The sequence below is a fragment of the Miscanthus floridulus genome, chromosome 7, assembly GCF_019320115.1.
Source record: "Miscanthus floridulus cultivar M001 chromosome 7, ASM1932011v1, whole genome shotgun sequence".
NCBI lineage: Eukaryota > Viridiplantae > Streptophyta > Magnoliopsida > Poales > Poaceae > Miscanthus > Miscanthus floridulus.
The window spans coordinates 12,157,740-12,173,980 of NC_089586.1; the positions used below are offsets into that span (position 1 = coordinate 12,157,740).

Consider the following 16,241-nt stretch of genomic DNA (forward strand, 5'->3'; position numbering starts at 1 on the left):
GAATTTGCAACTGTGTCTGCTAGCTCCAGTTTGTCCTACGTGGAATTTTGCTCACACTTGGCTAACAAGTTATGGCACAAATAAATGGTATTTTTCTTGTTTTTCCTTTCACTACGACAATTATTTTTTATACAAGTATTTTTATGAGAATTTTACTGGTATATTTTCTGTAAAAGAAAAGAAAGCAAATTGTTCCCAGTACGTGTACGTTACGTATGACTGCAATCACTAAACTACATGCCCTCGTGTTCTATCGACAGGTAAAAGTAGCAAACATGGCAATGCATTATATTATAACGGGAGGTACAATTTATTGCATGGTGCTCGTACGAATGATAATGAGCTAACTATTTTTGTTAGATTTACTAAGATATGATTGAACATTAAACCAAATAATTCAAGTCCTAAATGCTAGTGCAATAACGAATTAATCTCAAGAGATTGACTCAACTTAAATATTTGGTGTCCATTGTGTGCATTTTTTTTTTGAAAATTCAGCAGATTTTTTGGTATTTTATATATGGAAAACAATTTACAGCATGTACAACTTACAAGGCTCTCAAAGCCAAGAAGAAAAAGGAAAACAAACATTAGGAAAAAAAATTCTCACACCACCTAATGACGGGATCCCTATTTTTTTGCTTGGTTATTGTGCGCTTTTATTGTGATTCTAAGAAAGGGTGGATGGTGAGCCACACGTTCACACGCGTGCCACGACATGAATAGGGTCAGGCGACTAGACCATGAGTGGTGTGGCGTTAATGAAAGTTTTACGGTTCCAAACTCAAAGCAAGAAGGTGACACTGAGATATGACAAACCAAAATGATGAAAGAGGAGTGTATTTTCTCTCATACTAGGTATAAATATATGTATTTCTTCTAATATACAACTAAAATTGTTACTATATATAGTCGCCCTGTTCTTCAGCAGTGAACAAACATTGTTTTTCTCTTATAACAAATCAGCGTAGGCATCAACATAAGCCAAATTTCAGCGAAACGAACAGAGAATCATGTAAGTCAGTGAAAAGGAAATCATGTAAGTCAATGAAAAGGAAATCGTGTTAGTCAACAAATCAACGTAAGCATCATCATAAGTCAATGAAAAGGAAACCATGCAAGTCATTAATAGATTATTAAGGCCACTTCAATCATGTACATGACTCATATGTCAACTTCTTCGTTCCTAGCAGACTTGTAGTAGTGGTGGATAGATATGTCGCGGTCACTGTACGCTGCTCTACCGTACTGTCGATGTCAAAGGTTTGAGGTGCTACGAAATTTTCAACAAATCAGTCAACTTGTGCGTCCGTGCTCATACCGTGCGAACAAGCTCCATAGCAATTAGCAGCCGCCGGCTAGGTTCTTCCCATTTGGTGACCAGGGCTGCCTCGAGGAGGAGCATCCATCCGTCGTTTAAATTTCAGCAGGAGTTTAGGTTTTATCTTTTTGAGGTTTTGGTGAAATTAAATAAACCTACTGAAAAAAATCATCATTGATGTGCGGAGCTTACCTCTGATGGCTATAACAAGGTTGCCATTGTGAGTGTTGATTTTATTATCACTACCTGCAAAGGAAAGGTGCTACTAGCTAGGAACTCTCCATGGAGACAGTACCTTCAGGTTGTTGACCTTATTGTCGATTTTTGCAGAGAGAAAATCATACGTCCAATTTAATAATTCAAGGGTTAGATGTGTTAAATCTGCAACATGTGTTATACGTGATAAATCATAGGGTGATGTTCACTATGCCAAAAAAAAAACCCTTTCTTTTGAAACTTCAAAAGCCTCCTTAGATGCAGCCGAAAGAACCATCCCTATTCAAGTCTCTGGAAATCATTGAGAGACGGGTATAAAAATTGATTTTTAGAAGCGCGAGTGCCAAGCTAAGGTGGCTCACCTTGAGAAATCGTTTTTATAGAATTTGCGCATAGGGTAGAGAATAGGAATCTTTGTAGCCCCAAGAGAAGTTACAAGTCACATGATTTTCACGTGAAATACACATGCGTGCAGTAATATCCTTTTGTATTCACTTTTGCAAATAATAAATATTTGAGCTCATAAATGGTTTCAATGAAAAAGTCTGAATTAAGTTTTAGATCTAATTACGAACTACAACATTGGTTTAGGGTGTATATTTATCTGAGATACTTTGAAAGTTTTGAAAAATTTAAATTTCAAAATCTAAAAATTTTAAACGTATTTCTTGGACCCTAAATGCTTTTAAGTTAAAAAGTTGTCGACTACAAAATTGTATGTCTCTTCGAGCTCGATCTTCATCTTTGGTGTAAATTTTGTCTTCATCCAACTTGATTTCAAAAATTTATGATTTTTTGTGATACATCTATTTTTAGAGATGGCCAGAAACACCAACCATATAAAAGGATTGCATTATGGTTTTGGTGTTCGATAAGAATTTATACATCTGGATCATCGTCTACGTCGTTAAAGCTATAGGTGAAGAAGAGAATGAAAAAAACCTGAATATTCAGTAGGTGCATGACGACAGACACATGCAACATGCATGATCGCTCCACGGGTCAGGAATAAAGATATGAAGTATGCGAAATGAATGTGACACAAGCTAAACAACTGAATTGCTTCATGGACGCAACCATGCAAATAAAATAAACTAAAATATTATTTATTTATTTTTTCCAAAAAGAAAATATAACGTTTATGCCTTTGCTGATTCGACAGTATCCTGATGATGAACCTATTGCTGATTCGACATGTTTCTGGAGGGCCAAATTTGTATCCTTGATTTTATGCAAAGTCTGAACCAAAAGTGTGATCAGAAAAAAAAAAGATGACATCGTATCTTTGGCATTTGGGATAAGAGTTTTGCTTGGGTGGACTTTTCCATGAAGTTTGCACAAATCTTCAAACCGGGCTAGTGGACCAGAATTATCTCTTTACGAATAGTTAAAAACAGTACAATTGTAATGCATCTGATGGATGGAAAAGAAATTGAGGCATTAATTACAACCATTTCTCATAGGCAGGTAACAAGCGTTTTAAACGCAGCAACCAAAATACAGAGATTTTCTCAATTACCTAACCATGACACTTTTTTTTTCTCACCAAGCAAACTAGAAGGCAACAACGGGACTCCCGCTGGCATATGTTGCTCAGATTCTGAAGTTTCACGCCCATCTTCTCAAGTTGCTCGATCTATCAGGAACTGAGTCCCAGACATATATGTCATGTACTCCAGTAATCAGCGCCTTGACAACTTGGGCTACAGCAACATGACGCTTAATGTTCACAGGGTCTGTCACCTTCCAAACACAAAAACTTCCCAGGGTGTTTGACACTGGATGACTGGAAGTGATTTGAGTTTACTCCATAGGTGAGAAGAGCAGCTACATTCTCTGAAGATGAAAATGTTATGCATGAGCACCTACACACAGCACATTGGGAAATGATGTCACTGCTTGCTAAATATCATGATAGACTGTAGTGTTCTTAACATTCTACAGCAGTTAAAAGCAGTACAACTCAAGATACCTCACTAACATTTTACCAGGAGTTACCTTTTTACTTTCAGACACTTTGATTTTCACAACTCTTCTCCAGTTGAACAGGAGGAAGCAGCAACTCTATTGTCTCACCTGCACATCCTTTAACCAGGAATAGCGAGATGTAAATACACAGTATGTCAGTATCAGGAAATACAGGCTTTAGTTTGTCTTTAGGACTGACCATCAGATGAGCTTGTGCAATCTGAATATCTGTTGATAGGAGTAAATTCAAGAAAATCAAATCATTACAGATCCTTTAATTTCATATGCAATTTTCCATCATCAAACAACCCTTGTTGAATGACCAACCATTCCCTTGCTGATCAGCTGAGGAAAGGCAACCAACTTGACATCCAGTTTCAGCATCCTTTCTCTTCACAGACCACACTGCATGGTTTGTTGTGAAGATCTCCCAAGTTTTTCTTGGAACAAACATGGAGTAACCCCACATGTAGTGTGGTGGCGTGAGCTCCTGGTAGTTGAGCCAGCAGGCCATCCCTGGTCTTGCACCAATATCCAGGTGGGAATCGTCCTCTCTAGATGCTAAAAAAGCATGGAGTAAATCCTTAGCTCCTTTGCCTGATTCTAGCAGTGGCACGTCTCATCTGTTTAGCAACAAAATCAGCTTCTTTCACCTTTCCAGCTTCCTCAAGAGCATGATGAAGCAAGACTAGGCTGCGGGGTGCAGCAACCGCAGAAGTGCTTCTGTTCTCGATTAGCTCATAGAAAAGCCGGAATGCCTCTGAAGCTCTACCATCGGAGCAAAGTCCATCCAGAACCAGGCTGTGAACTTCCACACCCAGTTCATGGCGCTTCTGCAAGCTAAACAAAGTAAACTCTGCTGCATCTATGAACTTCTTGTCCTGACAAAGTGCTGCGATTAGTTTTTCCATCTTAATGTAATAACCATTATCATAAAGACGCTTAGTAATCTTGTATGCACGATCATTAAGATCGCTGTTGAGCAATACACCAATCAGATTAGTAGAAAGATCAACATTCTGCCTGATCTTTCTCTCTAGCATGATTTCAATCAAATCGCCAGCTTCTTTGGCACAGCCATCTTTCTTCAGAAGTCCCAAAAGAACTGAGTGGAATGTACTTGTGCTAGGCCGAAGATCACTATTTAACATCCTGTGAAGAGCTTCCCAAGCAGATTTCATCCTTCCCTTCTGCATAAAGCCATATATTACAGCAATATAGCAGTCAGTGTCAGGCATAAGATCCCTCTTCAACATTGAGAGCACCAGCTGGTACCCTTCTTCAAAATCTCCCTCCTTACAATGTCCTAGGATCAATGTCTTGAATGCTAGGAAATCAACCTTGCTCCTCCTATCCAACAGCTGCCCGAATAGCACCCTGGCCTTCTTTGCCTTTCCATTCTCACAGAAGTACTTAAAAACTGGATTGTAAGCTGCAATGAGTGGCACACCACCACCTTTTTTCTTGAGCACCTCCTTCTCCAAGAGGTTGTCCACAAGCTCCTCTACTCGACCAAACTCACCATTCTCACACAACGCCCGGATCACCATGCTGTAACTCGCAGAGTCACGTCTCACGCGGAGCTCCATCATTTGATCAAACACCTTCATCGCATCCTCTATCCGCCCTTCTCTACAATGCGCAGCCATCAGCGTATTGAATGTGCACGTGTCCGGCTTAAACGAGTCCATCCCGAACACCTCCTTCACTAGCTCCATCCTTCCAGCCTCGCAAAAGCCCTGCACCATCGTGTTGTAGGTGATCCTGTTCGGCGGCACACCATCTGCGACCATCATCTTGAAGAGTGACAATGCCTCGGCAAGCCGCTTTGTGCAGTACGCCCTGATCATGGTAGTGTAGGGGGCAATTTAATTTATTACCACTCTTACGGTTGTCACTCCTCCAGTTGCCAGCGTTAAAAGTGCTCCTACGTATTTGCCACTGCATGCAATTCGTCTCCTACGGATTTGCTATTTTCGCCGACGTGTCGTGCCAGATGGACTCACCAGCGCGGAAGGCAGCCTGGGAGGCCTGTTTGGGCCTGACAAATGACCTTCCTGCCGCTGGACCTCATCAAGGTCCGCATGCAGCTGCAGGGTGAAGCCGCCGCGGCGCCGCAGCCAGCGCTACGCCCGGCGCTCGCCTTCCACGCCGGTGGCCACGCCGTCGCGCTCCCGCACCACGACATCCCGGCGGCGCCGAGGAAGCCGGGGCCGCTGGCCGTGGGCGCGCAGATCCTGCGGTCCGAGGGCGCGGCGGGGCTCTTCTCTGGTGTCTCCGCCACCATGCTGCGCCAGACGCTCTACTCCACCACGCGGATGGGGCTGTACGACATCCTCAAGACAAAGTGGACCCCGCAGGACAACAACGGCGTCCTCCCGCTGCACCGCAAGATCGCGGCGGGGCTCGTGGCGGGGGGCGTCGGCGCGGCCGTGGGCAACCCGGCCGACGTGGCCATGGTGCGGATGCAGGCGGACAGGCGCCTCCCCCTCGCGGAGCGCCGGAACTACGCCGGCGTCGACGACGCCATCGGCCGGATGGCGCGTGACGAGGGCGTCCGCAGCCTGTGGCGCGGGTCGTCGCTCACGGTGAACCGCGCCATGATCGTCACCGCGTCGCAGCTTGCCACGTACGACCAGGCCAAGGAGGCCATCCTGGCGCTCCAGGGCCCTGGCGCCGACGGGCTCGCCACGCACGTTGCCGCCAGCTTCACCGCGGGCATCGTGGCGGCGGCCGCGTCCAACCCGGTGGATGTCGTCAAGACGAGGATGATGAACATGAAGGTGGCGCCCGGCTCGCCCCCGCCGTACGCCGGCGCCGTCGACTGCGCCCTCAAGACGGTAAGGTCGGAAGGGCCCATGGTGCTGTACAAGGGGTTCATCCCCACCGTGATGCGCCAGGGGCCATTCACCGTTGTGCTCTTCGTCACGCTCGAGCAGGTGCGCAAGGTCTTCAAGGGCGTCGAGTTCTGAGACGATCGGTGCCGACGACGAAGATGATGACGACAACCGCCGCGATGGCGTGGCCACCGGCGTGGAAGGCGAGCGCCGGGCGTAGCGCTGGCTGTGGCGCCGCGGCGGCTTCACCCTGCAGCTGCATGCGGACCTTGATGAGGTCCAGCGGGTGCGTGGAGCAGCCGGCCACGATGGAGGCGATGCCGCCCTCGACGAATCCCTTGACACCCATTGCTTGCTTGCTTGTCGCCTCGGTTTCCTCCCTCTTTTTGTCAGGAGGAGTCAGGGAGAGACGACGGATCGGAGAGCAAAGAAAGAAGAGGAAGGAAGGCCAAAATCTAAAAACGGAAGCTCAAAGCTTAGCTCGAGCAAAACCGAAACGAAAACCAAGGGGGGAAGAGGAAGAAAAAGGTTGCCTGGCCCAGAAAAGAACGTGAGGTGGAGGAGGGGCAGTATGGTCATTTGCCACGTCCAAATAGGGTTCCCAGGCTGCCTTCCACGCTGGCGAGTCCATCTGGCATGACACGTCGGCGAAAATGGCAAATTCGTAGGAGGCGAATTGCATGCAGTGACAAATATGTAGTAACACTTTTAACGCTGGCAACTGGAGGAGTGGCAATCGTAAGAGTGGCAATAAATTAAATTGCCCGTGTGTAGGAGACAACGTTAGGGAAGGCGTCAGCTTTCCCGCCTTGTCCGCTCGCGCGCATTCCGTCGAACGTCTTGCGCGCGGTGGCCACGTCGCCCGCTCGGCACAGAGCGGACAGCATGGAGTTGTACGTGATGGTATCGGGCGCGAAGGCGTAGGTCTCCGGCAGGAAGCAGAAAAGCTTGAAGAGCGTGGGAGCGGACGCGCGCGGCGAGGCGGTGGAGAGGCCGTGGATGAGGGTGTTGAGTGTGGCCACGTCAGGGGAGGTGTCGGGGGAGCGCAGGAAAGCGGCGAGCAGCGCCGACGCCGCGCGGCGCTGGCCTCGCCGGAGCAGCGCGGCGAGGAGGGAGTTGAAGGAGTGCGGGGATGGCGCGGAAGAGGGAGGTTGCGGCGCGGACGCGGCCGGCGGCGGCGAGGGCCCGGAGGAGCGCGTTGAGGGCGTGGTTGGGCAGGAGGGTGAAGGGGGAAGGGAGGGTGCGGAGGTACGAGAGCGCCAGGCGGAGGTCGCGGGAGCGGAGGAGGTGGTGCAGCTTCCGCGCCGCCGCCACCGACGCCGGCTCCGGCGGTTGGCCCGTGCCCATTAGAGTCGACGGGAAATGACGCCGAATCGCCAGAGTTTGGCCGCCGACCGCCTGGCCAGCCGGTAGTTTGTCGTTGTCCGCCTGCTCGCCCGGTGCTCTGCTGATTGCCTTGCGCGGGTCTGCTGTGTGATCGTAACGAACGGTGTTCTCAATTTCAGTTCTGCAGAAAGCAGAGCAGCACGTCTAGCAAGAATCGATGTGAAATTGAGACTGTAATTGATGTGAGCTTAGAGTGAAATTAAATGAATAGTATTCGGACAGCATGCCATTCCTTGGGTGAATCTATTTTTCAGGAATACAATGTCCTACAAATTATCAAGAAATGTTTGGCTGCTGAATGTAGAATGGAACGAGTGATATTTCAGACATTGACCATGCATATAGAATTGCCGAAAATCAAACTGAACAGCATTAGTTCACAAATGAGCAGCACTACAATTTCAGAGAGCACACATTACATATTCAGAGAACAGCACTACCATTACATTGCATTTCAGAGAGTACGACACATTGCTATTCAGAGACATGGAGAAGTGGAGAAGACATGTATTTGGCCTAGAGCACATCAGCATCATGCCTGAGTTCTTCTCTCTCAGAGAACCACCACAGCCTGTTACCCAGCTCGAGTTCCTGGCACGGCCAGCTGGGGTGGCTTAGAACTTCCCATGGAGGCGTGACCTCAACGGCGTGGTGCAACAGCCATGGCAGCATGTGTGCCGACGTGCCAATGGAAGTTCCTCCCCAATGATGGTGCGACCATGGCAGCGACAGAAGCCGAGAGCCATGGCAGTGCACCCCTCTGTCCCTCTGACAGTGCTGCCGTGCTAGCAGAGGGAGGGATGGGAGATTGGGAGGGGCCGCGAGCGCCGGGGAGCCTCTGCGCCAGCCCCTGAGCCTTGCGAGCCACGCCGCCCGAGCTCGGAGATTGAAAGGAGAGACGAGAGCTCGCACAACGAGATAAGAGGCAGCAGCTACGCGTAAGTACTATACTACCCTTTAATTTTATTTTTGAAATAATTCTTTGCTCATATATTTTTTATTCCGAACCCACATATTTCTGGTTCCGGCCTACAACTTTTCACTACATTGGTTCTTCTTATTTTATAGTCATCTGATTAGTTTTTTCCAAGCACCATAAAATTTCTTTTTTTTTTGTAAAGGTCGCGGTTTGGTGGTGTGTGTGGGATCTTACATTACTTTTATTATAGAGTTAAATGCACTAGAGCTCCATAAATTTATCATGATGTGTCATCTAGGTCTATGAACTCTGAAAATGTATTTATATATATAGGTCATCTAGATTGTTAAATGATACATCGAAGGTCCATATTGCTTCGTCGGCTTTTTCTTCATTACGTGGCATGCCTGCGTGGCATGTTTTTTTTTTCAATACCCCTTGTCCTCCGTCCTATTTTCGATCTCCTTCCCATCTCGTCTCTCTCTGTTCTCCCTCTCCTCCGTCTGTTCTTGCCCACGCACAGCTGCCGGGGCCGCGAAGCCTTGCGAGCCACGCCAACGCGACCAGGCTGTTGATGGTGTGCGGGATACACAGGACTACCCCCCCTCCATGCGCTGCTCCTCGCTAGGGATGGCCAAAACGGGCCAGGCCGGCCTGCCCCCGTGCCAGGCACGGCCCGAAGGGGGTCGGTGGTCGTAGTCCCTGCAGTTTGGGTCGGTGCCGTAGGCTAGCGTGCGCCGGGTGAAGTCCGAGTCTCCCTTGATAACCGGTGGCTAGCGCTGCCGTTCGTGCCCCTGCTTCACTGCCTCCAGCAACTGCGTGTTCCCAAACTGGTATGGTGAAAAAAAAATGTCAACATGATCAAACTGGTAGCTATAATTAATCCTAGGGAAGAAACTGGAGATGGAAACATCAGAATCTTGGCCCCGTTCGCTGGTCTGAACTTTGGCTGAAACTGGCTGAAAAATACTGTTCCGGCTGAATTGTTGTGAGAGAAAAACACTGTTTCGGCTGAAAAAACAAGCCAAACAAGCCGAACTTTAAGACAAGCTGATCTCAGTTTACTGCCTGCCGATGACAGATTGAATTGACAAGAGCCATTTTGCTCGTACCAGACGGGAGCGGCCGTCGTAGTCGGTGTTTTTGGGATCAGGCTTTTCAGCTGGTGCAGGTCGCCGTAGAAGGCAGCGCTGTTGACCCGCGGGGTGAGCTCCGCCTCCTGCTTCCCGATGTGGAGCGCGATGTCCGATTTCAGCTGCTTCACCCGTCCGCCATACTCGCTCTGCACCCACGGTACGAGCGCCAGCATCCCCTGCGAAGGATGAGGAGGGTGCACCACCATGGCTGCGCAGCGGCAGCAACCAGCGGCTAGTGCCGTCCATACGCCTGTCGGTCGCATGCCGCCAGTGCGCTTGCAGGCCGCGGGCCGCCCCTGTGCTTGCCGACACCCCTGTCCTCGCGGAACGCACGCCGCTCGCTCGCCCTCGCCGTCCTGATTTGCTGGCCGTGCGCAGGCCCTGTCCCTGCCCTCGCAAAGCGAGAGGACGACGATGCGGCCACGACGTCCTCAGTCTCCTTGGCCTCTTCCTCCTCGCCTCTCCTGCCGGCCGCCGCATCCGTTGTGCGCGTCAGCAAGTGGAAGGAGCGGCGGCTGCGGTAGGAGCGTGAGCGGTGGTGGCTGCAGACATGGTATGAGCGTGAGCAGCGGCGGCGGCAGGAGCAGTAGGAGCGCAGGAGCTGCGTGTGCGGTGGTGAAGCATGTTGTCCTCGCGGTCGTGCACATGCTGGTCACGTTGTGCCAGCGCGCGTTCTGTTCCTAGGTGTAAGGGGTTAGGAGGAAAAAAACATACGGTGTTGGCGTGCCACGTAAGCAGAAAAACGCTGACGAGTATAGACCTACGGTGCACCATATAACAAGTTAGATGACTATAAATACATTTTCAGAGTTTATGAACCTAAGTGGTACACCATCATAAGTTCATGGACTCCTAGTGCATTTAACTCTTTATTATATATCTAGACTAGATATATTCAAACGCAAAGTAAAAAACAATCTGAAAATTAAAATGCCTTATAATTTGAAGTGGAGGAGTTATGTATTTTGTGAATTGAGTTTTGTTATTTGAAAATGCTAATAAAAGTGTTCCCCTTTGAAAGCTAGTATTTGAAAAATATACTTATTCCTTGTTTGACAAATATGCCCTAATAATAAATAGAAATAGTAAAAAAAATATGTCTTGCAGAAAAGAGTGAAACATGATCTTACCACCATCAGTATGGCCATGGTTTGGCCAACATATGGAAGTCTAACTGGCTAGTTTGGTTGACATAAATCCCTTTTGTAAATATGTTTCCTATGAAAACATATTAATATTTATGTTTTCAAATAAGTTTGCTATAAAATATATTCTATAATTAATTTTATGATAACTGCTAGTACTTTTTTTTGATTGATTGTTTGACTCGTCAAAAAACTAGAATTTTAGGTCGGAGGAAGTAGAATACAAGCCGTCAATAAAAGTGGTGGTGACATATGGACTGGTAGCCACACGATGACACGACCAAGGCCATCAAGGCATCAAACCTGTGACTCATCAATCTTTCTGTAGTGCCAAAACCAGGGTTGTGATCAAGCAAGATCAAACATTCAGATTTGAGTTCGGTAGTAGCTGTTGTGGCCACACACATACATGTCGGAAGTTCAGGGGAATCTCTGAGGTTGCCACTAGGTCAAGTCAATTTGGATTTTTGTGCTGTTAGTTTTTTGTGACTGCAGATTTGAGAATTCAATTCAGCCTGAATTTCAGCAATCAAGCTTGCATCAATACCACGATATTTTTAGCTTCACCTGCTCTAACTGACTCTGTGAGAGGAGGAGAAAGAAGAGAGAAAAAGAGCTCTTATGAGCAGTGCATGGACAGTGAATGCGTCAGAGAAGCTGGAGCCGGTGGGAGCCATACCAAATGGGGCCTTATGCTTACATTTGGATGCTGAAGCCGCCACCAACTACTGGTTTGACACATATGACATGCTAGATGCCACACGTACATCCATTACATGACTGACCAAACTTTTGTCTTGGAAACTAGGGGCTGTTACGCCTAACCTACGGTACGCCACACAAGACAGAGCAGCTGTTTGGTTCGCTCTTAGACTGCGGCAGCCACATGCCCATGCAGTGTAAATATACGCCACAAGTGTGGCGGCCTTTTTGTGTGCCACAGTTTTGCGGCGGCGCCACAGCTTGCGTGGCTGGGAGTGGCAAGAGACCAAATGCCCCCCTAGTCTCTACCGCTCGGTTGTATTAGGTCCTATTTGATTGAGTTGTGGCTTTTAGAAAAGCTGCTGTGAGCTGTGACTGTGAAAAAGCAGTTGTGAGAAAGTAACTGTGGAAAAAGCAGAAGACCGTTTGGTGCAGGGGAGCTGCTGTGACTTGTAGTCACTTTTACAGTTTAGTCCATTTCCTCTTTACAAATTTAAAACTAACTTTACTACTATTGTCTCTTATGGCTTTATAGTTAGCCCCTTTCCCTTTATTCAATTCATATGTATAGGTCCTTTCTGTCTCCAGATCAGTAAATTGAGCGGATCGGGAAATCGAACACGTGGGAGCCAGGGACGCGGCGGGGTTCGTGCCCGCTGCTCGGCAGCAGGGCCGCTCTCCGGCCTTGGCCGCCTCGCGCGCGCTACTGGTACACCCACGGCAGCCGCGAGGCCCTCGCACGACGGTGGCGCTCGCCCGTGCTTGGTGGCCTCTGTGCTCGGCGGCCCGTGTGTAAGGAAAATGGACCCTTGGCCCATTTACTTTGGATTTTGGTGTTTGATGACCAACACAACCAAATTGGACTAATTAATTTGCAAGTGTTTGTTTTGTAGTTCAATAGGGTGCAAGACGTAACTTGGACGAAGGCGACGTGATGATCGGATGATCAACACCTCAAGCAAGACCTTAGGAGCACAAGAGAAGACCCAAGAGATCAAGCAAAGTCCAAGCATGAAGATTGGAACCAAGCCGTATGCAAGATCGCGAAGAAATGAGCTCACTGTGGTGACCGGATGCAGGACCGGACGCTGGACAAGCAACCGGATGCTGCGACCATACGCTGGGCAAGTGGCTCGGCAGACAAGCGACCGGACACTAGACCGGACGCTGGCGGCAACCGACCGGACGCAGGACAGCAGCGTCTGATCGAGTACAGTAAGGTTCTAGAGCGGCAAATCTGCGACCGGACGCGTCCGGTGCCAGGCGACCGGACGCTGGCTACCGTCCAATCAGTATATTGCCGGCTCAACGGTCGAGACGACCGGACGTGTCCGGTCAGGACGATTCAGCGTCCGGTCAGTAGCAGTTTCGCGGGAATTCGACCCCAACGGCTACTTTCTCAGTGTGGCTTATAAATACAACCCCCAACCGGCCATTTGAGGTGCGTGGAGCTGAGGAAACATACCAAGGGTGTTGGTACACTATTTTAGTGATCTCCACATGTATAGTGCTTAGTGTTTCATTAGGTGATTAGCATAAGTGCTTTGCGAAGTGCTTAGGTTGATTAGACCACCGCTTATGCGCTTGCTCTAGATGTATGCCTAGTGTTTAGTGAGGTTTGCATACCTCTTGCCACCCCGTGCTTGCGAGCACAAGTGTTGTACATCGGAGGGGCTTGAAGTCTTGCGAGATCACACCAACCGCGTTTGTGGTGTGGCCGCCACCGTGTACCGAAGGGAACAAGGCCCGCGGCGTTTCGGCCGGAAGCTTGATAGTGAAGACTGCGGGAAGCATCCGGGAGAGGCTTGCCGAGAGGCACATCGGAGACCCACTTGCGCGTGGGGAAGGCCCGAGGCTATCCACGGAGTTACCCGACCGGAAGCTTGGCCTTTGCGAGGGATTCCTTGCGAGGGGCTCCAACGAGGACTAGGGGGAAGCTTGCGCGCTTCTCGATACCTCGGTAAAAATACCGGAGTCATCGACGAGAGTTTGCATATCTCTACCTTGCTCTTTAGCTTCTGCATTTACATTGATTACTTTACTACGTTTGCGGTAGAGATAGCAATACACTAGCAAAACCATAGTTGCACATCTAGATAGTTTATCTATTGCATAGGTTTTGCTAGGGTAAGAAAAAGAGAGGCCACAGTTTAGAGTTAGAATTTTAAGTTGCCTAATTCACCCCCCCTCTTAGGCGTCACGGTCCCTTCAATTGGTATCAGAGTCGGTTGGCTCATATTTGGACCTTTGGCTTAACCGCCGTTGAGCCGACGCTATTGTAGAGTGGTTGGGATGGATACCGCTAGGCCTCCATAATTTGATGGCACTAACTTCCTCTACTATAAAGCTAGAATGGCTTGCCACCTTGAGGCGGTTGAGTTGGGTGTATGGAGAGTCACTCGTGACGGGATGAAACCCATTAAGAATCCCAAAAAGCCCACAAAGAGTGACGAAAAACAAATGCATTTTAATGCTAGAGCTAAGAATTGCTTGTTGGAATCATTTAGCATGGATGTGTTTAACCAAGTGTTCACCTTAAATACGACACATGAAATTTGGTTAAAACTCCAAGAGCTCCATGACGGCACAAGTAATGTCCGTGAGCAAAAACATTGTCTAGCTAAGCAAAATTATGATTCCTTTGCTATGAATGATGATGAGCTTGTTCGTGATATGTATTCTCGATTGAATCTAATTATCAATGAGCTCCATTCAATAGGATTATTAAAGCTAGATGATGCGGACATCGTGAGGAAGATCATCTCCTTTCCACCACAAAAGAAATATGCAAGCATCATCACCATCCTTCACAACATGGAGAACTTGAGCACCATGACCCCAGGGATTGTCATTTGCAAGCTAGTGGCATTTGAAATGTCACGTTAGATGGATCAAGGAGAAGCATCTTCATCAAGCAAAGGCAAAGCTCTCGCTTGTAGCGAGAAGAAAAAGATGAAGGGCAAGAAAGTTGAGTCAAGTTCAAGCTCAAGTTCCTCAAGTGAAGATGAAGAAGAAGATGAGGATGATGATGATGATGAAGATTCAAGTGATGATCAATCTTCCTCCTCCACCTCCGATCTTGATGAAGAATCAATCAAAGTGATCAACAAAGTGGAGAAGATGATCCAAATGCTCAATGTCAAGGGTGTGCCCATCCAAATTCAAGATTTCATTTTCACAAATCAAAGAAAAGAGCAAAGAAAGAGAGGATGCTATGGATGCGGCGAGTTAGAGCACTTTGTGGAAGTTTGTCCAAACAAGCTCACACCCAAGACAAAGAAGAAGGCATGCAAGAATCAAGCCCTCACATCAATAAGATCATGGGATGATTCTTCAAGTGAAGAAGAAACCCATCACAAGAGGCGAGGCCGCAAGCAATCATCATCAAGCTCTTCTCATGTGTGCCTTATGGCACGAGGTAACGAAAGCTCTTCCTCTAGTGAGAGTGATAGTGATGATGATATGCCCTCTTATCATGGACTTGTGCAAGAAAATCTTAAATTTGCCAAAGCTTGCACTAGTCAACAAAAGAAGCTCAAAAGCGTAAAAGAAAAGCTAGATAGTTCACAAAAAGCATACAAAACCTTGCTTGAACAATATGAGAACTTTGCTAATCTCAATGTTGAACTATCTACTAAAATTGAGAAACTTGAGGCTAGTGCAACAACAAATGCATGCACAATCAATGATAAGCAACTTGAAAAGAAAAATGAAAAATTAAAAAAAAGTTAGTTAGCTCACAAGAAGCATATAATAGTTTGCTTGCTAAAATAGAAACCATGTGCAAACATTGTGATGAGCTAACTAATAAAGTTACTAATCTTGAAGCCGTTAGCACAACCCCCACCAAGGCATCTAAAAGGAAAAGTTCTATCTTTAACATGTCTAAAAAGGATGCCTCTACTTCTTGCAATGATTTATGTTTAGACTCACCTTTGTGCAACCAAGTTTGTGTTGAGAAAGTTGTTGTAGATACATGCACACAAGAGGTTACAAAGGAGAATGAGCAACTCAAGCAAGAAGTAGCTCGCCTCACCAAGGACTTGACTCAAGTGAAAGGCAAGGCGAAGCAAACCCAACTTCATCAAGATGACACTGTCAAGGGAGTGAAGAAGCTTGATGAAGGACAAACCGTGGTTTGTTACGTGTGCCACAAGGAAGGTCACAAGTCCTATGAGTGCAAGATGAAGAATTGGGGAGGAGCAAAAAAGAAGGAGAAAAAGCAAACAAGCAAGCTCTCCAATATCTACACCAACAAGGTGGACAAGAAGGCCTCCACACCTTATCTCTTGAAGAAGAAGAAAAATGACAAGGTGGTGGCCATCAAGGTGAACAAGCAAGCCAACAATGGGGTCAAGCGCTTTTGGGTGCCAAAGGAAATCCGTTCAAACATGAAGAGCACCAAGAAGGTTTGGATCCTGAAAGGGAAGTGAGAAGTCTATCGGACTTCAGGGAATTTGGAGACTTAGCAAAGTATGGGTGCATTTCATGGGGTGCATCATGATGGACAAAACCATTGCCAAGTGGGCTAGTGAATACTATGGACCCAAATTCCCCTTCCCATGTTAGGTAACTAGATTCAATTTACTTCATTTGGTATTAGATTTTCAT

The 16,241-nt window shown here is 47.5% G+C and overlaps 1 protein-coding gene and 2 pseudogenes across 1 annotated transcript; 1 reads left to right on the plus strand and 2 right to left on the minus strand.

Annotated features, from left to right (window-relative positions):
• Positions 1-2,961: 2,961 nt before the first annotated feature.
• Positions 2,962-7,863, minus strand: LOC136462578 (pentatricopeptide repeat-containing protein At1g02060, chloroplastic-like; annotated as a pseudogene).
• On the plus strand, positions 5,554-6,492 carry LOC136462229 (mitochondrial uncoupling protein 5-like). The gene is made up of 2 exons (XM_066461365.1): positions 5,554-6,345; positions 6,445-6,492. Exons 1-2 carry the CDS (start codon positions 5,554-5,556, stop codon positions 6,475-6,477), a joined length of 825 nt encoding a protein of 274 aa, XP_066317462.1. The 3' UTR covers positions 6,478-6,492.
• A 1,083-nt stretch (positions 7,864-8,946) lies between the features above and the next one.
• On the minus strand, positions 8,947-10,482 carry LOC136462579 (potassium channel KOR1-like; annotated as a pseudogene).
• Between the last annotated feature and the right edge of the window lie 5,759 nt (positions 10,483-16,241).

Coding starts and splice junctions, on each gene's coding strand:
- LOC136462229 (XM_066461365.1), top strand. CDS start 5,554: ATGACCTTCCTGCCGCTGGACCTCATCAAGGTCCGCATGCAGCTGCAG. Junction 6,346..6,444: donor TCGACTGCGCCCTCAAGACG/GTAAGGTCGGAA, acceptor ACGCTCGAGCAG/GTGCGCAAGGTCTTCAAGGG.